General features: G+C 39.8%; 2 protein-coding genes across 2 annotated transcripts in view; both read left to right on the plus strand.

The window, feature by feature from the left end:
- The window catches only part of TRPM8 (transient receptor potential cation channel subfamily M member 8), a 246965-nt gene extending 226100 nt beyond the window's left edge, over window positions 1–20865 (plus strand). The window contains 1 exon segment of the mRNA XM_053698868.1: window positions 19140–20865. The gene's annotated coding sequence lies outside the window, so the exon portion shown is untranslated.
- Window positions 20866–25284: 4419 nt separating this feature from the next.
- SPP2 (secreted phosphoprotein 2) overlaps window positions 25285–26059 on the plus strand; it is a 49322-nt gene continuing 48547 nt past the window's right edge. The window contains exon 1 of the mRNA XM_053691033.1: window positions 25285–25363. Within this exon, the coding sequence (XP_053547008.1) occupies window positions 25309–25363 (55 nt within the window). The 5' untranslated portion in view covers window positions 25285–25308. The remainder of the gene's footprint in view (window positions 25364–26059) is intronic.

Here is a 26059-nt window from a genome sequence, read left to right on the forward strand (position 1 = left end):
AATAATTAGCTATTTTAGGATTTATATTTATTTTACAGGCAACTTTGTATTTTTTTTAACTAGGTACAATAGTTATTAAATAGTTATTAACTATTTAATAACTACCTAGCTAAAATAAATCCAAAATTACCTGTAAAATAAATCCTAACCTAAGTTACAATTAAACCTAACACTACACTATCATTAAATTAATTAAATAAATTACCTACAAGTAGCTACAATTAAATACAATTGGGGGGGTGGTTTTGGGGTTAAACAATTTATTTAGTTGCGGCGGGGTACGGGATCCGCAGGATAGGGGTTAATAAATTTATTATAGGTGGTGGCGGTATAGGGGGGCAGGATAGGGGTTAATAGGTATTATGTAGGTGGCGGTGGGCTCCGGGAGCGGCGGTTTAGGGGTTAATAAGTTTATTAGAGTGGCGGTGGGCTCCGGGATTGGCGGTTTAGGGGTTAATAAGTTTATTAGTGTGGCGGTGGGCTTCGGGAGCGGCGGTTTAGGGGTTAACATGTTTAATATAGTTGCGGCGGGGTCTAGGAGCGGCGGTTTAGGGGTTAATAACTTTATTTAGTTGTGGGGGGCTCCGGGGGCAGCGGTATAGGGGGTAGAACAATATAGTATAGTGTGAGTGCTTAGTGACAGCTTATCAATAAAGCTGTGAAAAAGCCGAAGAGCAGCGAGATCGGATGAGTGATAACTATCACAGTCCGCTGCTCATCGCCCCGTACTTGGTGCGCGGCTTTTTGACAGCTTTTTTGATAACTTTGGCGAGCGTTTTCAGGTCCGCGGCGGCGATGTGAGGCGAGCTTAGGCGGGCGTATTGGGGCCGGCGATGGCAGGTACGTACGGAGCTTGATAACTAGAGGCCTATGTATCAAAACATATACAAAGCAAAATCTTAAAGGCAAATCTGGCGTCCCAGAAAATTGGCTTTTTTGCATGCAACACCCTGCTGCACCAAACCCTGTACAGGGCCATCTTTAACACAGGGCAAAAGGGGCAGCTGCCCAGGGCCCAGTCTCTGTTGAGGGGCCCAAGAGTCCTAAAAAAAAAAAAACTGTGCCAGACCGTGCCGGTGTCATGTGACATGCCAAGCTAGTGCCATGTGCTGTTTTAGATGTGCACTGTGCAGCACTGAATGCAAAGCCCTAACTCAGCATCCAGCCATTCCCACTGCATCAGAAAAGGTCCTACTAGGGTTACCACTGTTACCAGGTAACTGCTCTGGTGGTGGGGATTGTTTCTGGGTAGGGCTGACTGTAGGCGCATGCAGCAGAAAGCTGGAGTGGCAGGCACGTGAGGATTTGAGCATCTGTGCAGCTGCATACACTGCTCTCTTCAGTCTTGAGGCTGTGTGACTCATCTCACACTGTATCCATGCAGCCTTGGGCAGACAGCATCCAGTTTGCTGGTCCCCTTAGCCCTGCTCTTTCTGCTGTGGCCCTAAGATCAACTAACTGAAGTTTGTTAGGGGAACAGTGCTTTGTAGAAAGGTGTCAGTGGGAAGAATAAGTGAGTGCACACATGCCCCTCCCAATGCAGCACTGGCTAGTGCAGGGTAAGAGGGAACTTGTTCCTAGCAAATAAGTGACATGTGCTGCTGTGGCTGATGTATAGTGTCATGCTGATACTTCACACATTAATGTAAGGTTTATTTGTATAGTTTTTGTTTTCTCTTTCGCAGATTTTACAGCTTCCCATAGTAGTTCTGCTGTTCCAGTCAGTAAACTTATATTTGTCTGCACCTCCATGCTTCCTCCTCAGTCTTTACCTTGCTTTGCTCATGTTGGCTGCCCTAAATCTCTTTAACCAGCTAATCTCACACCAGATTCACATTCAAAAGAATATTAAAGGGACAGTCAACACCAGAATTGTTGTTGTTTTAAAAGATAGATAATCCCTTTATTACCCATTCCCCAGTTTTGCATAACCAACACAGTTATATTAATATACTTTTTACCTCTGTGATTAACTTGTATCTAAGCATCTTCTGACAACCCCCTGATCACATGACATTTTATTTATTATCTATTGACTTTCATTTTAGCCAATTAGTGCAGTGTCTGCCACAATCCACGGGTGTGCTCACAATGTTATCTATAGGGTTTACCTGAACTAGCTCTCCCCTGCTGTGAAAAGCAAATACAAAAGCATGTGATTAGAGGCGGCCTAAAGGGCTTAGAAATTATCATATGAGCCTTCCTAGGTCTAGCTTTCAACTAAGAATACCAAAAGAACAAAGCAAAATTGGTGATAAAAGTAAATTGGAAAGTTGTTTAAAATGACATGCCCTATTTGAAACATGAAAGTTTTTTTTGGACTTGACTGTCCCTTTAAATGAATCCACAGTGGAGGAATTTATATATTTATTTAGTTATTAGTACTGCTTAGGTCCAGTTTCAAATATTGCAATTTATTTCATTTTTTTTAAATGATTAGCCCAGCAGTGGATGATCCACTGCTGGGCTAATAATTTTTTAAAAATTATAAAATAAAATGATTTAGTTGTTTTTTGGGATGTTGGGGTGGAGAGTGAAATTGCATGGGGTGGGGTGGGGGGGCCCAAGAAATGTTTTGCCCAGGGTCCAGTCAATATTAAAGACGGCCCTGACCCTGTATCATAACAGGCTGTGTCTGGGCAGGTTATCATGGGTATCTATGCATGCTCGGCAGTTGATGGTACAAAGTGATGAAATATCGGCACAGTTGTGCTTAACATGAGAAACAAAGTCACAGTAAAAGTTCCAATGTTGATCGTAAATTGCTTTTCTCAAATTGCTTTTCAGTGCAAGCTTATATTCAGTAATGCATCAGTGATTCAATGATTAAAGCAAGCAAGTAAGCAAATAAGCAGGATGTATGTCATGGCATGCATAGGGAAGCAGCGATAAGGAAAGAGGTCAGTTGTTAACAATATAGGCAGTCTGGACAGCAAGCAACACAAAGCAAGCTCCACATAACCGGTTCCGTGTCTGTAACAACAAAACAATACCTCTCCTCAGTGTATTTGTGATCATATAGGAATGTCCATGCTGTAAACAATTTTCAAACCATGCCAGGTCACTGCAAAAGGATCAGAGCACATCCGTTTCATCCGTATCATGTGAGCCAACTAAATAACATTTACAACTATAATAACATTTACAAATAAAAACAGAGCAGTATTAGAGGTTAACCCTTTCATGACAGGGTCATAATGTCTACATCGGAACAACGTTCCAATGTAGACAAATTGAAATCCTGCGATTGTGAATGCGATCATGAGATTTCAATTATGGGATCGGGTCAGGGGGCATCCCTATGACGCTAGGCTTGCCCTCCAGACTGCGATCACATCCAGGAAGCGCCATTGGCTTCAGGACAGCCAAACGGCTATGACGTTGTATTCCGTCCTAAAGGCGCTAAAGCCCAGCGCCGTTTGAGCGGAATACAATGGCATAACAGTGCTCTTCAGCCTGCCGCAAACCCTATAGGTCACCCCTCCCGCAATTGCCATTACTCTGTCTTTCAGTAGCCCAAGTCCAGCAGCCTAAGCTAGAGTGTCACCAGCAAAACTCCAAACCAGTAGGTGCAAGATCAGGAAGTCAAACAGCATGCTGAGCCATGGAGAGCCCAAACTACAGTCCTCAGACTACAGAGATAGGGCAGGGAGGGCAGCCAGGGCAGCTTCCAGGAGTACACAGGAGAAAAGAGGATGAAGAATCTTTGTCTTGAACCTAAACAGGTAAGTACAGCTCCTCCTCCTTAACTGCAACAAAGTTGCAAACATCACACTGAGCTCTTAAGGGCCTTAACCCTTAGGTATGCTCCGTGCTAGGAAGCCCTACACTATTTATATGCCCCTTAACTTGATTCTAGAATACAAAGAGAAACAAATATAGCTCTCATTGGCATGTGGGTTGATTCACTTCAGAATTTGACCTGAATTACAAGTGGAGCACAAAAATATTAGCACTATTGTGTCCTAACACCGCTCAAGTTAAATCAATTTTATTTTATTTTTGCTCTCATATGACAAGTTCACAGTGATATATTAGTGCTAACATCTGGATGGGTGCACTAAATCCCTAATGTAATGGACTTCTATGAGGACACAAGCACTAAGCCAAAGTGCTAAGCAGAAGGTGCACTTAGCCAGGGATGGAAAAGAGTATTTGATATTTAGCCAGGGATAGCCCTATTCTTGCCCCATGTTGTAATACATATTTGAAATACTTCACACAAACATACATACATATACATATGTACAGTGACAGAAAGTCTGGTTTGGTGATAGAGGGAGTATATATTAGACCAAGTTTAATACATTTCACTTTACCATTTTGCTAAGAAACCCTAGGGAAGTGATTGGTGTTTTGTTGTAACATAGTAACATAGTAGATGAGGTTGAAAAAAGACCGAAGTCCATCGAGTTCAACCTATACAAATCTAAAATATATACAAAAAGCTCCAGTTAAGCTTAAATAATCCCACTAAAAGGTGACCCATTTAGTACTAGCAATCATATCCATGAATTTTGTTTATAGACAGAAATGTATCCAAATAATTTTTAAATGTATCTAGGATATTGGCATTTACTACCTCCTTTGGTAATGAGTTCCACAATTTTATTGCTCTTACAGTGAAAAAACGTTTCCGTTGCAGGAGATTAAATCTCCTTTCCTCCAACTTTAAACTGTGACCTCTGGTCCCAAACAATTTTCTTGGAATAAACAGAGCTTCTGCCATCTCTGTATATGGGCCTTGAATATATTTACATAAAGTAATCATGTCACCTCTTAAGCGCCTTTTTTCTAAAGAAAACAGACCCAGTTTGGCTAGCCTCTCCTCATAGGTTAAATTCTTCTCTGAACTTTTTCTAGTTCTGCAATATCTTTTTTGCGATTGGTCACCAGAACTGCACTCCATACTCAAGGTGAGGTCTTACCAGGGCTTTATATAGTGACAGAATTATGCTTTCCTCCCTTGAGTCAATGAGGCATATTTAAGAAATGTCTTACGGACCTGATCCAACAGTGCGGATCAGGTCCGCAAGACATCGCTGAATGCGGAGAGCAATATGCTCTCCGCATTTAACATTGCACCAGCCGCTCACAAGAGCAGCTGGTGCAACGCCGCCCCCTGCAGACTCACGGCCAATGGGCCGCCAGCAGGAAGCTGTCAATCAACCCGATCGTACTCGATCGGGTTGAATTGTTGCGATTCCTGTCCGCCTGCTCAGATCAGGCGGACAGGGTTATGGAGCAGCGGTCTTTAGACCGCTGCTTCATAACTGCTGTTTCTGGCGAGTCTGAAGACTCGCCAGAAACACGGGCCGTCAAGCTCCTTTTCGGAGCTTGATAGATAGGCCCCAATGCCTCTTTTAATACATGCTAGTATTTTATTAGCCTTTGAAGCTGCTGCCCTGCACTGTGCACCCATCTTTAGCTTGTTATCTATTACTACCCCCAAATCCCTTTCCTCCTGTGTTTGGCTAAGTCTTGTCCCATTTAAATAATATGTTGACTGCTTATTTTTACTTCCAAAATGTAGAACCTTGCATTTTCCCGTATTAAATCTCATTTTCCATTTACCTGCCCATACTTCTAATTTTTGCAGGTCCCTTTGTAACGAAAGTTCATCCTGCTCTGACCTAATGACCTTACTTAACTTAGTATCATCTGCAAAAATAGAGATGTCGCTATTTAATCCTAGCTCCAAGTCATTTATAAAAATATTAAAAAGAACAGGGCCCAGTACTGATCCCTGGGGGACTCTACTGATTGCCTTTGTCCAATCTGAGTATGATCCATTTACTACTACTCGTTGCTCCCTATCTTTTATCCAGTTATTTATCCACAAACTAACATTTTCAGCTATTCCCAGTCCCTTAATTTTGTGCATTAATCTCTCATGTGGCACTGTATCAAACGCCTTTGCAAAATCTAAGTATATCACATCAACTGATTACCCTTTGTGAATACCTTACAGCTGTTAAAGACAATTAAACTCAGGTGTGGCTCATGATTACTGCTCCTAGGGTTTAAAAGGGAAGCATTGCTCTAGCTAAATAGATTACAGCCAGGCTGGAGGACTGATATGATGTGTTGTGAAAAATATTATGTACTAAACGTTTTGCTGGATTTCTGTTTACTGTTACATTCTGTAAAGGACATTTGTGTTGCTGCAGACAATGCAGACAGAGATTTGCTGTTTTGGAAGCATGTGCAGAGAAGCCTGTCATTTTGCCTTACCTGTGAACAAACTGTTTGCTGCTGTTAAAGTCACCTTGCTATTTTGGAAGAAAATAAAGTTTTGAAAACTTTAACTGGATTGTCCTCTATTGCATTTAAACCCTAGAAGACAGTGGTTACCAAAGATTCTTGTTACATATGGTGGAGAAGATGGGCCACCACAATTTATGTCTGTGGGTTTTATAATTTGCAAGCAACATGGAGGAAGTTATTAAAGCACTGATTCAGTCTACCGCTGTGCAATAGGAGGCCATTAGAAAAGCTGCTGAAAACAGTGCAGCTCTGCAGCAGTTGGTGTTGGAACAGACTATGGCAACAGATGGTCACATTTCAAGCAGAAACATTCAGGAAGGTCTGTGAGGAACAGCAGAACACCACATGCACCTTGCGGCAAGAGATTCAATCTATATCTGAGAGACTGAGCTCTGATCCTGTTGGTGGCTGTCAAGGCTCTAAAGTTATACAAGCTAGTCACTATATTCAAAAGATGTCTGCAACGGACGATGTTGAGGCGTACCATCTTGCCTTTGAGAGAACAGCGGAAAGAGAAGGATGCCCAGCAGTTGAGTGGGTGAGTATACTTGCACCTTTTTTAAGTGGAGAACCTCAAAAGGCCTACTTTGACCTAGAGCCAGAGCAAGCCAGTGATTATGACAAGCTGAAGGCTGAGATCCTGGCACGCCTAAGAGTGACTTCTGCAGTACGTGCTCAAAGATTCCACTCATGGAGATATGTATCTGATAAAGCTGCAAGATCACAGAAGTTTGACCTCATTCACCTTGCCAAGAAATGGCTGCAACAAGATGGTTAAAAGGACACTGAATCCAAATTTTTCTTTCATGTATTAGATAGAGCATGCAATTTTAAGCAACTTTCTAATTTACTCCTATTATCAATTTTTCTTTGTTCTCTTGCTATCTTTATTTGAAAAAGAAGGCATCTAAGCTTTTTTTCATGGTTCTCTGGACAGCACTTTTTGATTGGTGGATGAATTTATCCACTAATCAGCAAGGACAACCCAGGTTGTTAACCAAAAATGGGCCGGCATCTAAACTTACATTCTTGCATTTCAAATAAAGATACCAAGAGAATAAAGAAAATTTGATAATAGGAGTAAATTAGAAAGTTGCTTAAAATTTCATGCTCTATCTGAATCACGAAAGAAAAAAATTGGGTTCAGTGTCCCTTTAACTCCATTAATAAGATTGTGGAGTTATTGGTGATGGATTGCTTTCAATGAGGATTACCTGCTTCCCTGCATCAATGGGTCAGTCAGGGTGACCCTCAAACTGCAGACCAACTTTCTGCTTTAGTGGAAAGGTATATTGTGGCAGAAGTTTTGCATCTACCTCCAGCAGATTTACCCTCCTCTCCTATTTGCCAGAACTCTACAAGAACTGGTAAGATTGTTCAAGGGGGAAGGGGGTGAGAGACCAGCAGTTATATTTACAAGATACAAGGGATACTCCTCTGGGAGATAGAGGAACATTTGAATATAACCAACCTGGAAGGAAATCTAATTATAGTATTAAATATTTTAAGTGTAATGATGTTGGTCATGTTGCCAGAGACTGTGCCCTTAAAGATGAACTGATGGACTATAGAACAAGTGATAATACAATGTCTGTCTAACTGTATTCATCCTGATAATAGTGATGTCTCACATGTGTTTGGTGACTGTAATTGGTAGAATATGTAAAGTATTACTTGATTCAGGTAGTATGGTTACATTAGTGGCAACATTTATAGTACCTGATGTGACTAGATCATATGCGTAAAATGGGTATTCTTTGTGTTCATGGTGATAAACGTGAATATGCTACAGCTAATGTAAATTTTGAAACACAATGTGGTTTTTGAAAACATCGGGTATGTGTAGTACCCAAATTGGCTGATTAGGTGGTAATAGGAAGAGATTTCCTAAGTTTTTTAATTATTGGCTTTAATAGTAAATTCAGCTAAGGAGTCCAAAGGGAATGAAACAATTGAGGATTTTGTGTTTCCTTTTTCTGAAACAGTAAAACTAAAACTTATTGTCCTATACCTGTATTGATAGGAGACTAGCCTATCCAGAATAATGAGTCAGTTGTTAGTACAGAAAGCAATGATGATTTATTAGATTTGGAGATTAATTTAAAAAGTGCCCAATGGGAGGATCCCACTTTGGCTGAAGCAAGAAATTATATCCGGGTTGTAAATGGTGTTATTTCACAGCCAAAAAATCCCTTGCCTTATCCTCACTTTAAAGTAAATAATAACCTGCTATACAGAGTAGTCACAAAGGGCACATACATTGTTAAACAGTTGTTGGTACCTCAAGTTTTTCATAATACAGTGTTAAATCTTGCACATAGTCAGATACAAGGGGGGCACCTGGGAATGGATAAGACTAAAGAAAGGGTCCTTAGAAAGTTTTACTGGCCAGGTGTGTTTAAGGCTGTTAATAATTATTGCTCTTCATGTCCCAAGTGCCAGCTAACTGCTCCCACTAAGGATTTTCGTAGTCCATTAGTGCCTTTACCAATCATTGATGTGCCATTCGAAAGAATTGCTATGAACTTGATAGGTCCACTGGTGAAGTTAGCCGGAGGACACCAGTATATACTGGTTGTCCTGAATTATGAAACCTGCTATCCTGAGGCAGTACCCCTACGTAATAGTTCTGCAAAATTTATAGCAAAGGAACTTGTGCTTATGTTAAGTAGAGTGAGTATACCCAAGGAAATTTTGACAGATCAACGGACTCCTTTTAAGTCTAAGGTTACAAAAGAATTGTGTATACTGCTCCATATTAAGCATCTGAAAACTTCAGTTTAACACCATCAAACTGATGGGCTGGTGGAAAGGTTGAATAAGACCCTAAAGAGTATGTTACAGAAGGCAATTGATGTGGATGGAAAAAATTGGGACCTTTAATTGCCTTATTTAATGTTTTCTATCAGGGAAGTTCCTCAGGCCTCAACATGGTTTTCACCTTTTGAACTTTTGTATGGTCGACATCCACGGGGTTACTTGATATTGTTAAAGAGACATGGGAACAGGAAACTACACCCTATAGAAGTGTTATTGAGCATATATCTCAAATGCAGGATCGAATGGAGGCTGTCATGCCTATAGTTAGGGAACATATGGGAAAAGCCCAAGAAGCACAAAAACACAGTTATAATCATAATTCTAGGGTTAGAGTGTTTCAGCCTGGTGACAGGGTAATAGTTTTAGTCCCTACAGTAGAAAATATATTTTTGGCTACTTGGCATGGCCCATATGAGATAATTGAAAAGGTGAGTGATGTAAACTATAAGGTGAGTCAGCCAGGGAGAAGAAAACCTGAGCAGATATATTACATTAATTTACTAAAACCCTGGAAGGATAGGTAGGTTTTGTGTGCGGTAAATACAACAGAGATACATGTTACTGAGCCAGAGGTAAATATTTCTGAAACCCTATCTGTGCATAAAAAGCAAGAGGTCAAAGACTTTATTAGAAGGAACAGAGAGGTTTTTTCTAGGATGCCAGGGAGAACTAACATAATTAAACATAACATAGTTACAGAACCAGGAAAAAAAAGTTTCCCTTAAACCCTATAGAGTTCCTGAAGCCCGTAGGGAGGCTATTAAATTGGAGGTGGAAAAAATGTTAAAACTTGGGGTGATTGAAGAATCACACAGTGATTGGAGCAGTCCAATTGTGTTAGTTCCTGAACCGGATAGTACTTTACAATTTTGTAACGACTATTGTAAATTAAATTGTATTTCAAAATGTGATACCTACCCAATGCATAGGGTTGATGAGTTAATAGAAAGACTAGGAAAAGCATGTTATTTAACAACAATTGATTTAACGAAAGGCTATTGGCAGGTACCCCTCACTGATCCGGCAAAGGAGAAAACTGCTTTTTCAACTCCAGATGGGTTGTTTCAGTATACAGTTTTGCCATTTGGGTTACATGGTGCTCCTGCAACATTTCAGAGAATGATGGATAGAATTCTAAAGCACCATTTCGTTATGCTGTAGCTTATCTTGATGATGTAATTATTTATAGTACAGATTGGGAATCACATCTCCCAAAAGTTCAGGCAGTTTTTTACTCCATTTTCTCTGCTGGCTTAACTGTGAATCCTTCAAAATGTACCACTGGTTTAGAGGAAGCAAAGTACTTGGGATATACAATTGGGAGAGGATTAGTAAAGCCTCAGACAACTAAAATAGAAGCCATACAAAACTGTCTCCAGGCCCTAACTAAGAAACAAGTTAGAGCTTTTTTGGGTTTGAGTGGATATTATGGAAGGTTTATTCCAGATTTTGCTACCATAGCTGCTCCTTTAACTGATCTTACAAAGGAAAAATCGCCAGTGATGGTTAAATGGTCTACAGAAGCAGACAAGGCTTTTAAGCATTTAAAAGATGCCCTGTGTGCCTGTCCAGTTTTGGTAACTCCAGATCTTTGTAAAGATTTTATAGTGCAGACTGATGCTTCTGATGTTGGTGTGGGGGCTGTTCTTTCCCAAGTGAACCAAGGGGAGGAGCATCCTGTATTATTTCTTAGTAGAAAATTAAACCAACAAGAGAAAAATTACTCTATTGTTGAAAAAGAAGGTTTAGCTATTAAGTTAGCTATTAAGTGGGCTTTGGAGTCTCTTCAGCACTATTTGTTGGGTAGGAAATTCAGGTTGATTACAGCTCATGCTCCTCTCAAATTGATGAGTCAGAATAAGGAGAGGAATGCAAGAGTGACTAGATAGTTTCTTAGTCTGCAGCCTTTTCATTTCATTGTTGAGCACAGAGCAGGTCTTTTGCAGGGCAATGCTGATGGTCTTTCAAGGGTACACTCTTTAATGTCCTTGGTCGCTCACTCCACCAATTGTGAGCTGGGGGGGAGGAAGTGTGACAGAAAGTCTGGTTTGGTGATAGAGGGAGTATATATTAGACCATGTTTAATACATTTCACTTTACCATTTTGCTAGAAACCCCAGGGAAGTGATTGGTGTTTTTTAGTTGTGAATACCTTACAGCTGTTAAAGACAATTAAACTCAGGTGTTGCTCATGATTACTGCTCCTAGAGTTTAAAAGGGAAGCATTTCTCTAGCTAAATAGATTACAGCCAGGCTGGAGGCCTGATATGATGTGTTGTGAAAAATATTATGTACTAAACGTTTTGCTGGATTTCTGTTTGCTGTTACATTCTGTAAGGGACGTTTGTGTTGCTGCAGACAATGCAGACAGAGATTTGCTGTTTTTGGAAGCTTGTGCAGAGAAGCCTGTCATTTTGCCTTACCTGTGAACAAACTGTATGCTGCTGTTAAAGTCACCTTGCTATTTTGGAAGAAAATAAAGTTTTGAAAACTTTAACTGGATTGTCCTCTATTGCATTTAAACCCTAGAAGATAGTGGCTGCCAAAGATTCTTGTTACAACACACATACACATAATACACATATTACAACTAGGCATTTGTATTTCATGTATCTAAAAGTTTACTTAGTTTATTTTGTGTATTATTTTGTTATATTTGTTTTAGGTTCCTGTAACCTTTGAGGTGTTGTGTTAAAAACTGAAGTAAACTGGTTAAGTGTTTCCTGTTAAAAAGGTAGCTTTCAAAACCAAGAGATTAGGAAATTATTGGCTGCACCAATCTTTGTAAAATTATTATACTCATATATACTTTTTAAATAAAAATATAACAATTATATTGATAAAAATGTGTTTTAAAAGGGATACATATATACATATAACACACACACACATATATATATATATATATATATATATATATATATATATATATACACGCATAAATACAAATATATACACACACACACACATATATATATATATATATATATATATATATATATATATATATATATATATATATATATATATATATATACACACATAAATACAAATATATACACACACATATATATATATATATATATATATATACACACAAAATTGAGCCCTTCCCAGTTAAGGGCCAAATTACAAGTGGATCGCTAAATATTGCTTTCTTGAGCGATATTAGTGCTCCACTTAGTACTACCAGTGCATGTTAATGTGCATTGGTATTACAAGTTGAAAGCAATGCGAACGCGAGTTCACTTTCGCATTGCTGGGAAGCATTGCGCTCACAAGAGCGTGCTTCCATAGGCTTCAAATGGGACCCTCGATTTCATGCCGTGAGACACAGCACAAGAACTCGAGTAGCAGCGATGGCAGCAATTTGTAAATATATATGTATATGTTTAAATACATATATATTTATGTGTTAATATGTGAATATATATATTAACACATAAATATACAGTCATGGCCAAAATTTTTGGCACCCTTGCATTTCTGTCAGATAATGCATCACTTCGCCCAAAAAATTGTTGCAATAACAAATGTTTAGACATTCTCATGTTTATTTCTTTTGTTTGTATTGGTATAACACAAAAATGTCTAGGAAAAAAGCCAAATCTGACACATTCCGTGCAAAACTCCAAAAATGGACTGGACAAAATTAATGGCACCTTCTCAAAATTGAAAGAAATAATTGCATTCCAAGTTTGTGATGCTCCTCTAATTTGTAATTAAACTCACCTGAATCAATTAACAGGTGCTGAGAATATAGAAATCACACCGGCAACCAGTTAAAACGGTGAAAAATTGACTCAAACTTTCTGTTGTGTGTCTTTGTGTGCACTGAGCATGGAGAAGAGAAAGAGCAGCAAAGAATCGTCTGAGGATTTGAGAACAAAAATTGTTAAAAAGCATGGACAATCTCAAGGTTACAAGTCCATCTCCAGAGATCTTAATGTTCCTGTGTCCACTGTGTGCAACATTGTCAAGAGGTTTACAGCCCATGGCACTGTAGCTAATTTAATATCTTTCAGTTTGCACGCTCTATTGACTTCTATGGGGAGAGGAAGATAACGCGGTCGTGATATTTGGGTAGCATGCGTCTGGTTTCTAACTTTTTAATTTCAACTTGTAATAGGAGCGCACACTGACACGTGCAAAAAGCCTCTGTGTAGCGAAAATAACGTGCAAGTGCAAAATAGTGCACCACTCGTAATCTAGCCCTTTATGGGCACTGCAGGCAAAAGACTCAGGCTCTGTAACTTAAGGACTTCAGATAACGCAACTCCCTCTCCTCATAGACTTCTATGGGCTGCACTAAAAAGGCCTTTTTTATTTTTTGCTTGTAATACGATACGCTAGATGGAGGCTTTTTGTGCGTGTTGGGTTGCGCTCCAATTACAGGATGAAATTAAAAAGTTAGCGTGCAAGCGAAACCTGACACACACTAACCAAATATTGTGACCATATCATCTTCTTCTCCCTATAGAAGTCAATGGAGAGTACAAACTGAAAAAAAACTAACACCTATACTCGCGCACTAACCCGACAGGATTTATTAATAGTTAACATTCCAATGTTCATATTTATATACCTATACCTTTATAACTATTTCTATAGATATATAGATATAGATATGTATTTTACATGAACATTATATATATATATATATATATATATATATATATATATATATATATATATATATATATATATATATATATATATATATATATATATATATATATATATATACCCGTATTGTTCCGCATATAGGCCGCACCTGAATATAGGCCGCACCCTTAAAGTTTGGTGCCATTTTAAAGAAATTAAATTTTAAAGAAAATACACACATTAATAGAACAGTAATAGAACAGGGGGATCCTTTTCCACTTCCCCAAGAGTATAGAATAAAACAAAGGAAAGATGCTGCACTCCTTGGTATGGTAATTTCAAATGTGAAAAAAAAACTTTATTCAGGCATTAAAGCTATAATGGCTAAATAAAGGCTTTTTCACATTTGAAATTACCATACTAAGGAGTTCAGCATCTTTCCTTTGTTTTATTTTAACAGACCAGTATTAAAGCTACAATTTTTTATTTACCCTAATAGTACAGTATTTTTATCAGGTATGATGTGATTGGGGAAAAAAAACAGTCTCTTACCAATATCAGAGGCAAAACTGACTAACATGGGACATCCTGTGCTGCGCCCACTTCCTCCCTACCCACACTACAATACCCATAAGGCCTTCCTCCCTACCCACACTACAATACCCATAAGGCCTCCTCTCCTCTCCTTTTAAGGACCTCCTTCTTAACATTCTTAGTTACCATACCTTACCATACCTTGCATACTGCCTTTCTGCACATTCCTATAATCACCCTATAGTCATCCTCCTTGTACCGGTACTTGTATCAGCTACGGACTCTGCAGGCCTTTCCGTTCAGCATACAGCTCCTACTGTGATGACATCATCATCTACAGCCACATCTGCCGATCCGTCCCTGCAGACTGCAACGCCTGTGAAAGAAGCATTTAGCAACATCTTCAGTTCACTCCTAGAAGACTGCTAATGCTTAGTCGCAGGTATTGGTAACAATTGGTAGCAGTCTTCTAGGAGTGAACCAAAGATGTTGCTAAATGCTTCTTTCACAGGCGTTGCAGTCTGCAGGGACGGAGCGGCAGATGTGTCTGTAGATGATGATGTCATCACAGTAGGAACTGTGTGCTGAACGGAAAGGCCTGCAGAGTCCGTAGCTGATACAAGTACCGGTACAAGGAGGATGATTATAGGGTGATTATAGAAATGCTTATTTCATAGGAGCTTGGTCTGTTACCGGTACATTCCTTACCCAGTATTTACTATAATAGGCAATATTAAGCAAAAAAAAAACACAAAAAAATAACGATTATAGGCCGCACTGCAACTTTAAAGGTAGAAATCAAGGGAAAAAAGTGCGGCCTATATGCGGAACAATACGGTGTGTATATATATATATATATATATATATATATATATTTCCAAGTAATAGATCCGCACTCGCTGGACTTTAAAAATACAATAGTTTATTGTGTACCGTGATGTTTCAACGTCCCTGTACACAATAAACTATTGTATTTTGAAAGTCCAGCGAGTGCGGATCTATTACTTGGAATTGGATATTGCTGCTCCTGACACCCTGGCTCGTATCTTAAGAGGTGAGAGTGCAAATCCCTATGAACTTCCGTATATATATATATATATATATATATATATATATATATATATATATATATATATATACAGTATAATACCGTTCACAATACAGTGTTACCCTCCTTAGGACATCTGCCTGGGTGCCAACATGCAATGGATACTCCTGGACAAACGGATGCATCTGATGCTGATGACGGGGAGTAAGTCCCTGAAAACGTTCCATTAAAGATTTTTTTCTTCACTAAAAAGACCTGAGAGTGCATCCGTTTGTTCAGGAGTATACAGGGAGTGCAGAATTATTAGGCAAGTTGTATTTTTGAGGATTAATTTTATTATTGAACAACAACCATGTTCTCAATGAACCCAAAAAACTCATTAATATCAAAGCTGAATAGTTTTGGAAGTAGTTTTTAGTTTGTTTTTAGTTATAGCTATTTTAGGGGGATATCTGTGTGTGCAGGTGACTATTATTGTGCATAATTATTAGGCAACTTAACAAAAAACAAATATATACCCATTTCAATTATTTATTTTTACCAGTGAAACCAATATAACATCTCAACATTAACAAATATACATTTCTGACATTCAAAAACAAAACAAAAACAAATCAGTGACCAATATAGCCACCTTTCTTTGCAAGGACACTCAAAAGCCTGCCATCCATGGATTCTGTCAGTGTTTTGATCTGTTCACCATCAACATTGCGTGCAGCAGCAACCACAGCCTCCCAGACACTGTTCAGAGAGGTGTACTGTTTTCCCTCCTTGTAAATCTCACATTTGATGATGGACCACAGGTTCTCAATGGGGTTCAGATCAGGTAAACAAGGAGGCCATGTCATTAGATTTTCTTCTTTTATACCCTTTCTTGCCAGCCACGCTGTGGAGTACTTGGACGCGTGTGATGGAGCATTGTCCTGCATGAAAATCATGTTTTTCTTGAAGGATGCAGACTTCTTCCTGTACCACTGCTTGAAGAAGGTGTCTTCCAGAAACTGGCAGTAGGACTGGGAGTTGAGCTTGACTCCATCCTCAACCCGAAAAGGCCCCACAAGCTCATCTTTGATGATACCAGCCCAAACCAGTACTCCACCTCCACCTTGCTGGCGTCTGAGTCGGACTGGAGCTCTCTGCCCTTTACCAATCCAGCCACGGGCCCATCCATCTGGCCCATCAAGACTCACTCTCATTTCATCAGTCCATAAAACCTTAGAAAAATCAGTCTTGAGATATTTCTTGGCCCAGTCTTGACGTTTCAGCTTGTGTGTCTTGTTCAGTGGTGGTCGTCTTTCAGCCTTTCTTACCTTGGCCATGTCTCTGAGTATTGCACACCTTGTGCTTTTGGGCACTCCAGTGATGTTGCAGCTCTGAAATATGGCCAAACTGGTGGCAAGTGGCATCTTGGCAGCTGCACGCTTGACTTTTCTCAGTTCATGGGCAGTTATTTTGCGCCTTGGTTTTTCCACACGCTTCTTGCGACCCTGTTGACTATTTTGAATGAAACGCTTGATTGTTCGATGATCACGCTTCAGAAGCTTTGCAATTTTAAGAGTGCTGCATCCCTCTGCAAGATATCTCACTATTTTTGACTTTTCTGAGCCTGTCAAGTCCTTCTTTTGACCCATTTTGCCAAAGGAAAGGAAGTTGCCTAATAATTATGCACACCTGATATAGGGTGTTGATGTCATTAGACCACACCCCTTCTCATTACAGAGATGCACATCACCTAATATGCTTAATTGGTAGTAGGCTTTCGAGCCTATACAGCTTGGAGTAAGACAACATGCATAAAGAGGATGATGTGGTCAAAATACTCATTTGCCTAATAATTCTGCACTCCCTGTATATATATATATATATATATATATATATATATATATATATATACTTAAAGGGACACTAAACCAAAAAAAAATATTTCATGATTCTAGTAGAGATGACAATTTTAAACAACATTCCAATTTACTTCTATTATCTAATTTGCTTCATTATTTAGATATCCATTGTTGAAGAAATAGCAATGCACATGGGTAAGCCAATCACACAAGGCATATATGTGCAGCAACCAATCAGCAGCTACGGAGCCTATCTAGATATGCTTTTCAGCAAAGTATATCAAGCGAGTAAAGCAAATTAGATAATAGAAGTAAATTAGAAAGTTGTTTAAAATTGCATGCTCTTTCTAAATCATGAAAGAAAAAAATGTGGGTTTCATGTCCCTTTAATAATAAAAAGGACATTATTTTCTATGTGAAGAATTGCTTATCTATGAGTTTTTGAAATATTGAGTATAAAATATTAAAAATTATTAATAATTATTACAAATTATTATACATACTGTAAAAAATTCTAAATAATCCATAGAATACATATATTTTTTGAGATGATCAATTCTTCATGTGGTCTAACCCGACACAGCGTTAAACCGAAAGTGTGAAACATGAATCTCAATATGCATATTTTACATTCCTATACAGAAATGTAATTTGTATGTATATATGATAATGTTAATATAAAATAGATATGTATACTATATATCTATACAGGTATAGGTATATACAGATATATATAGAAATATGTATATACAATAAAAATAACATTGTTCTGTAAGTGAAGAACATTGGAATGTGAAATATTCATAAATCCTGTCAGGTTAGCGTGCGAGTGATAGGTGTTTGGTTTTTTCCCTCTACGATCTCAGTTGACTTATTTAGGGAGAATGAAGTTGCAATATTGAAAAGTCCTTCGGTTAGTGCGTTTTGAGTTTCGCTCTTGTGCAAACTTTTTACTTTCAACTTGTATTATACTCGCAACCAGACGCCCGCAAAAAAAATACTTCTAGCAAATGTACCACATAATAGTGCGCCACTTGTAACCTAGCCCTTTCTGTACTGCCAGAATAAGTACAAGTGAATACAAGTTAAACTGTAATATTATCATTAAAAAAAATTGGCACCAGTCCTGGTATTTGACCTGCCATATATTGCTCTCACATTTTGTTTACTTGTCTTTGGACTTTACTACTGGTATCTCTCTAGCATGCTAATGTGGAAAGTCACAATTACATATTCATGATTCAGGCATAGCATACAAGAGACCTTTCAGTTTATTCACTGTATATTATCAAATTCACTTTGTTCTTTTAGTGTCCTTTGCTGAAAAGCATATATTAGTTAGGTTCAGGAGCAGCAATGCACTACTGGGAGCTAGCTGGTAACTGGTTTCTATGCTATATAGCTATTGTCATTGACTTAATTTGTACATCTAGCTGCCAGTAGTACTTTTTTGCTGCTTTGGAGATTACTTTTTGACAAAGAATACGAAGAGAATTAGGTAAATTGGATGATAGGAGTAAATTGGAAAGTCTCCAAAAGCTGCATTCATGTTTAATTTTGACTTCATGTCCCTTTTAAAATAAATCATTTTGGCTTAAAATACCAAAAAATCTGTCCCTGTACACAGTGCCTTGTGTCTATGTTACAAACTCACAAGAATAACAGAACTAGTGGGACTGAAGAAGCCGGAGTGCAAGTGAATATAAATGTAAATATTTATATATGATATTTCTATGTGTACCTAGCAAAATAAACATATTTTTATCTTTTATAAAGTAATCCATTCATTTTCAAGCATGTTTGAACTACAACCGCTGGCATCATAAACATTCTTACAAGGGCTAAAAATGCAATGTGGCACCTCGTGTGATGCATAATAAATGTTCACAGATCACACTTTGATAAATAAACTTTTATATTTAACATTCAAAAAATGAATTAACCATTCAGGTTCTTCAACCCTTTAACATTCCTTCTCCCTAACCCACAATTTCCATTCTTACCATGTGACATATGTTTTACAGGTTGGAGCCTCTATTCAGAACATGGCCTGGTGATCTGGCTTTTCATACTGCCGAGCCCTGGGATTGACTCATCTCAAGTTTGCATCTCTATACAACTTGGTTTTGTGTTGCCAATAAATCATCTTCCAGCATAATCTGTTTATCTCTCAGTTCTGCCATCAGATCTCTTCCCATCTGCAGTTCTGTTCAGTCCCAGTCTTGTTTCTTTATTAACTCCAACACCAGCTGTTAAGACTATTCTACAGTATCTCTATCCGACCCATTTGTTGTATGTTTCTTATCTGAGTATTATCTGCATGAAGAGCATGTTCATTCTCTCCCATTAAACTTATTTTGTTAATAAATCTATTCTCTCTCACCACAGTTGACCCAAATCTAGATGTTTAGCCTCCATGTTTTGCTTATTATTTTATGTATTCATGTTACACCAGTGGCGTCACTAGGGTTGGTGTCACCCGGTGCAGTAAGTTATGGTGTCACCCCCCCCCCCAGAAAGCAGACACACACAAAAACACAGGCAAACACACATACAAACACTCAGACACACTTAAAACATACTCAGATGCTCACACAAACACTCGGAAACACACTCAGACACACACACAAAAACACACACACAAAAACACTGAGACACACATACACACACACACAAAAACTCAGACACACACACACACACACAAAAACTCAGACACACACATACAAAATATGTAAACTGCACTGCATTAATTATAAAGCTCATGCCTAGAGCTGCTCCCTGGATCAGCAGAGTATCAAATGAAAGATAAACAGAGCACTCTAAAAATAAATCACTAAAGAAAAGTTTTAGGTGCAAGCTATGAAAATTCTGCTCTCTGACTCTGTTCCAAGTCTGTCAGTGCACAGCCCCGGGCCGCGTGCCTACCGCTTCTTATGGCCAATCACCTCTGCACTCTGCCCACCCCCAGACCCCCGCCCGCCCTCCTACCTGTTCAGTGTGCACTTAGTGTACCGTAACCGTAATGGTCTGGTGGGCATCATACATGGCTCCTTCACTTTAAAGACAGTGTCAAACACTCATGCGGTCAGGTGCCAGGCATCCCCTCATGATTTGCCAGTTCCCGTTTAGAGAGACAGCACAGCAGTGAGTGACTCCACTGCTCCACATGTCACTGAGCAGTGAGCACAGATAGGCAGGCAGGTTTAGGCTAGCAGCGCAACTTTGCAAGCCCCACAGCATGCCCACAACATTCATAGCGAAATTGGGCAGGGAAGAAGCAAAGTACAAACAAGCAAAAGCAGCCGGGAAAACTATTTGTTGAAATTGCAGCACTGGCTCAAGGGGCAAAAAAATTGTGTGTCTACATCTTCCCCAGTCCCACCAATGTTCACAAATGCCAGCCCCTCTAATAAAAAAAAATCTATGCATCTCAACATTGTATTTCTTTGAATTTCAATAAAATGTAAAAAAAAAAAAAAAAAAATTTTTGGTGTCACCCCCTGGTGGGTGTCACCCGGGTGCGGCCCGCCCCCGCCCCCCCCCCTAGTGACGCTACTGTGTTACACATTTCCATCATTCTGTTAGTATGTGAGAGATGAGGGTTGGGAGGAGGTGAGATACTTTTGCCTTAGGTGGACCATCCATGGTTATAACACCTAAGACCATACAGGGTGAGATGAGCCATCACTGATGTTTGTGGTGTGTTTGCATATCATAAAACAGTGTTGAATAAAACAACTAATAAATAAACTGAAGCTGTGCTGTTTATTACAGTGAGAGTGTGAGGTAATGTATATAAATAAGTGTCTTGTGCCACAATACAGATGTATACAGTTGCTATATCTATCCATCAGAATTCCTGCCCAAAATCATTTTATGGCAGCTTAGGTCATTTTTTTTCTCTTCATTTTCTAAAGCATTTTTATCTAAATAACACCATAATCTAGAGAACTACACAATAAATAAATGAACAACTATAAGGTACAAGAATTTTCACAGACCTTACGGGAAGCAAAAGATTAAACTAGAAATGTACGTAGGGTTAATCCTAAAAGAGATTGCTCACTGGCTGATGAAGAAAACTCTCGCAACTTTATTAGTGCAATAGAACACATTTCAGAAACCATAAAAAAAAGGAAAAACATTTGAAGATTAAAAACTTGAATTGCTCTTCTCTCATAAGAAGCTGTCCATTTGCTGATGAAATGTATTTTCTTCTGAATGCAGATAAAAGTCTATTTTTATCAGTTTAGCTTCCAGCTCCCAACTCTTTTATGATCCCACACTCCCAAATATATAACGAATAAACTGTGTTTCACTACATCTTTTATTTACTATGATAAACCTTCATGGAATATGGTCAGTTAACTTGTGTCAATACTTCCAGTATAATATAATGTCTGATTGGGATAGCATTGGCCTTGGGTGTGCAGACAGCCTAGTACTGAAGGCAACTGGGTCAATGCTCCAGGTTAGCCAATAGGAATTGCTCACAAGGTATCACATGGAAGTCTGCCAAACAGCTAGCTACTGTATTTTATCCATGTAACATTCTGAGACTTACCCTGATAATTTGCTAACAAGACAAAAGTGAAAGAGATGGAAGAGGTTCTGTTTCTTCACAATTCCTTGGCTTGTGAGATCATCTTCCACTGAGACATTTAAGGGACAGAAAACCCCAACATTTTCTTTCATGATTCGTATGGAACATACAATTTTAAATAACTTTTCAATTTACTTCTATTATCAAATTTGCTTCTTTCTCTTTGTATCCTTTACTGAAGGAACATCATTGCACTACTGGCAGCTAGATGAACACATCTAGTTAGCCAATCACAAGAGGCAAATATGTGCAGGCATGAATCAGAAACTAGCTCCCACTAGTGCAGGATATGTGCTTATTCTGTTTCAACAAGGGATACCAAGAGAACAAAGCACATTTGAAAATATAAATTAATTTATAGGTGTCAAAGTTACATGCTCTATCTGAATCATTTTATGTTTAATTTTATACTTTCCTTTAAGTCATCTGAATTTGTGTATTTATTTAAACATAATTTGGCAAATTCTCCTGTTTCCTATTGTGTAAGCTGTATAGCTCATGTAGGCATTTGACTACAGAAACTCTGTACCTTTATATTAGCATATAATTCATGACCCACCACAATACTATAAAATCCTTCCTTAGTCTTAATATTAAACAATCCTGCAGATATCATGAGCATGTGTCTGTGCACAGCTTATAAAACTAGAGGAAACTGTACCATGTACCTTTGGCAGTGCTGTTGCAGAGAAGGAATGGAGGGCTGAGGTACTTCTCTGATAAGAGCCTATGAGGGAATAACACGGAATTCAAAGCCTTGGTTTGATTACAGTTCCATGTCAGATTTCATCCTGGCAACCAGAATATGGCAGTCAGGCCCAGATAGAAAGGCAGCGCAACAAGAGTATGAGAAACAGCAGCTACTGAGAGCAGCCAGACCAGAACAGAGACATTAAGATTGGAGATTCTAGTGCTATGAGTTTGATGAGGAAGACAGGCTCTCTTCAGCCAGGGGAATGATGAGGTAGAAAGGGTCTGCAGGGCCAAGGGTCTGATGAAACTGGGAGTACCGGCAGGGCCAGGGGTGTGATATATGAGAGAGTACCAGGGGTCGGATGTGACAGAAAGGACCAGCAGTACCTGGTGTCTGATTTCACAGGGAGGGTCTGCTGTACCATTAGTGTGATTTGACCAATGGCTGCAGGGCTAGAGGTGTGATGTGACAGAGATGGCTGCATGGCTAGGTGTGTGATGTGACAGAGATGGCTACAGGGCTAAGGGTGCAAAGTGACAGATGGCTGCAGGGCTAGGGGTGTGATGTGACAGAGATAGCTGTAGGGCTAGGGGTGTGATGTGACAGATGGCTGCATGGCTAGGTGTGTGATTTGACCAATGGCTGCAGGGCTAGAGGTGTGATGTGACAGAGATGGCTGCATGACTAGGTGTGTGATGTGACAGAGATGGCTACAGGGCTAAGGGTGCAAAGTGACAGATGGCTGCAGGGCTAGGGGTGTGATGTGACAGAGATAGCTGTAGGGCTAGGGGTGTGATGTGACAGAGATGGTTGCAGGGCTAGAGGTGTGATGTGACAGAGATGGCTGCAGGGCTAGGGGTGCAATGTGACAGAAATGACTGCAAGTCTAGGGGTGCAATGTGACAGATGGCTGCAGGGCTAGGGGTGTGATGTGACAGATGGCTGCAGGGCTAGGGGTGTGATGTGACAGAGATGGATGCAGAGCTAGGGGTGCAATGTGACACATGGTTTCAGGGCTAGGGGTGCAATGTGACAGATGGCTGCAGGGCAATGGGGTGCAATGTGACAGATGGCTGCAGGGCTAGGGGTGTGATGTGACAGAGATGGCTGCATGGCTAAGGGTGCAATGTGACAGATAGCTGCAGGGCTAGAGGTGTGTTGTGACAGAGATGGCTGCAGGACTAGGGGTGTGATGTGACAGAGATGGCTGCAGGGCTAGAGGTGTGATGTGACAGAGATGGTGGCAGGGCTAGGGGTGTGATGTGACAGAGATGGCTGCAGAGCTAGAGGTGTGATGTGACAGATGACTGCAGGGCTAGGGGTGTGATGTGACAGAGATGGCTGCTGGGCTAGGGGTGTGATGTGACAGAGATGGAAGCAGGGCTAGGGGTGTGATGTGACAGAGATGGCTGCATGGCTAAGGGTGCAATGTGAAAGATAGCTGCAGGGCTAGAGGTGTGTTGTGACAGAGATGGCTGCAGGGCTAGGGGTGTGATGTGACAGAGATGGCTGCAGGGCTAGAGGTGTGATGTGACAGAGATGGTGGCAGGGCTAGGGGTGTGATGTGACAGAGATGGCTGCAGAGCTAGAGGTGTGATGTGACAGATGACTGCAGGGCTAGGGGTGTGATGTGACAGATAACTGCAGGGCTAGGGGTGTGTTGTGACAGAGATGGCTGCTGGGCTAGGGGTGTGATGTGACAGAGATGGAGGCAGGGCTAGGGGTGTGATGTGACAGAGATGGCGCAGGGCTAGGGGTGTGATGTGACAGACATGGCTGCAGGGCTATAGATGTGATGTGACAGAAATAGCTGCATAGCTAGGGGTCTGATGTGACAGAGATGGCGTCAGGGCTAGGGGTTTAATGTGACGGAGATGAGTTAAGTGCTTTTTAAGACCTTAATTAAACCATTATTATTAATAGTATAGCTCAGAAATACATGACAAACCCCACTAGTTGTGCACCATTGGCTAAGTGCAGCATCAACTTAGTGCTTGAGGGATATCCGACATGAACTGAACTGCCACCTTCATAGAAGTCTATTATCTGGGGGATTTAGTGTACCCATGCTATTCGACATGCAATTGTTACCAAACCCTAGACTATGAGGCCTATTTATCAAAGGTCTTGCAGACCTGATCCGACAGTGCGGATCAGGTCCGCAAGACCTCGCTGAATGCGGAGAGCAATACGCCAGCAGAGGGGATGTCAATCAACCCAATCGTACTCGATCGGGTTGAATTCCGGCGATGTTTGCTCTGAGCAGGCGGACAGGGTTATGGAGCCACGGTCTTTAGACCGCTGCTTAGAAACACGGAGCTTGATAGATAGTCCCCTATGATATAATAAATAATGTTGAACAAGTAATATGAGTGCAAAAACAGAAGCGCTATTGGTTGCATTCAATCGATGTTAATGCACATTTTTTGCGCTCCACTTGTAATCTAGTTTATCATTTGCATTATAATTTTTCTTTGTAGACACGACCTGAAAGCTTACACATGCACATTTTATATTATGTCAACACATTAGGGAATCCACATTTCACACAAAAATTACATTTTAAATGGTGATCATCACTCCCTTAATCCCTAGACAACTTCCCACAAAGATTGTATGACCTCTTCTTACCCCTATACTCCTGCTCATATCTGGAAGATACAGAAATGTCCTTTCTCCTGGTCATTGCATATACCCTGCAAAAATTTCCACCTGGTTTCTGTATAAAAAGATAATATGATGCAACTTTCACAGTGTAAATTGTATGTAGAAATGTTAGTCTGAAGGCCATACAAACATGTGCTGTTAAATATTTCCTAGCATTATAGGAAGTGGGGTTTATAAAACAGCAGCTGTACAATGACATGTCTCGCAAAGGCCATTCACACTGAGGAACATGACCAGGATCCTGCTTGCTGTCCTGATGCTGATGCAGACTCTGCATTCTTCAGGTAAGGACCAAGCAAAGGGGGATGAGAATTCACTTTTAAACCAAGTCAACCCAAAATGTTTTTATGTATGCGTATACATGTGTATGATTAGTCATTCTGAAATCTGTTTAGTTTGCAGTTCACTTGTGCAATTCCTAAAAGTTAGCATTGGGCAGTTTAGAAGGCTAGAGCCTTTCCCATGAGGATCTAGCCCTTAACTTAAGAATCCTGGACAGAGATGTTAAAGGCATATTAATAAGTGATTAACCTATCAGAAGATGGGCATGTGTAATCTCTACGTAGGTCTCACCTATTGCTTCCAAATTGGTGATTCTGAATAACTAATGAACTGGTATTAATGGTTTATTAAGAAAACATGCATTCAAATAGATTAGAAAGTGATTAGCAAATTGAATTAGGTTTTTAGGATTGTCCAAGTTTCATTAAAAAAAAGTCAAAGAAAACTTTTTTTTAACTTTTTGTGCATCCAGTCATAGGCCTATAGTTATCAATGTCTGTCGGACCTGATCCGACAGAGCAGATCAGGTCCGACAGACATCGCTGAATACTCACAAGAGCTGCTGGTGCAACGCCGCCCCGTGCAGACTCGCAGCCAATCAGCCACCAGCAGGGAGGTATCAATCTACCCGATCATACTCGATCGGGTTGTATTGTGGTGATGTCTGTCCGCCTGCTCAGAGCAGGCGGACAGGTTAT

This window comes from Bombina bombina, chromosome 1, assembly GCF_027579735.1.
Source record: "Bombina bombina isolate aBomBom1 chromosome 1, aBomBom1.pri, whole genome shotgun sequence".
Lineage (NCBI taxonomy): Eukaryota > Metazoa > Chordata > Amphibia > Anura > Bombinatoridae > Bombina > Bombina bombina.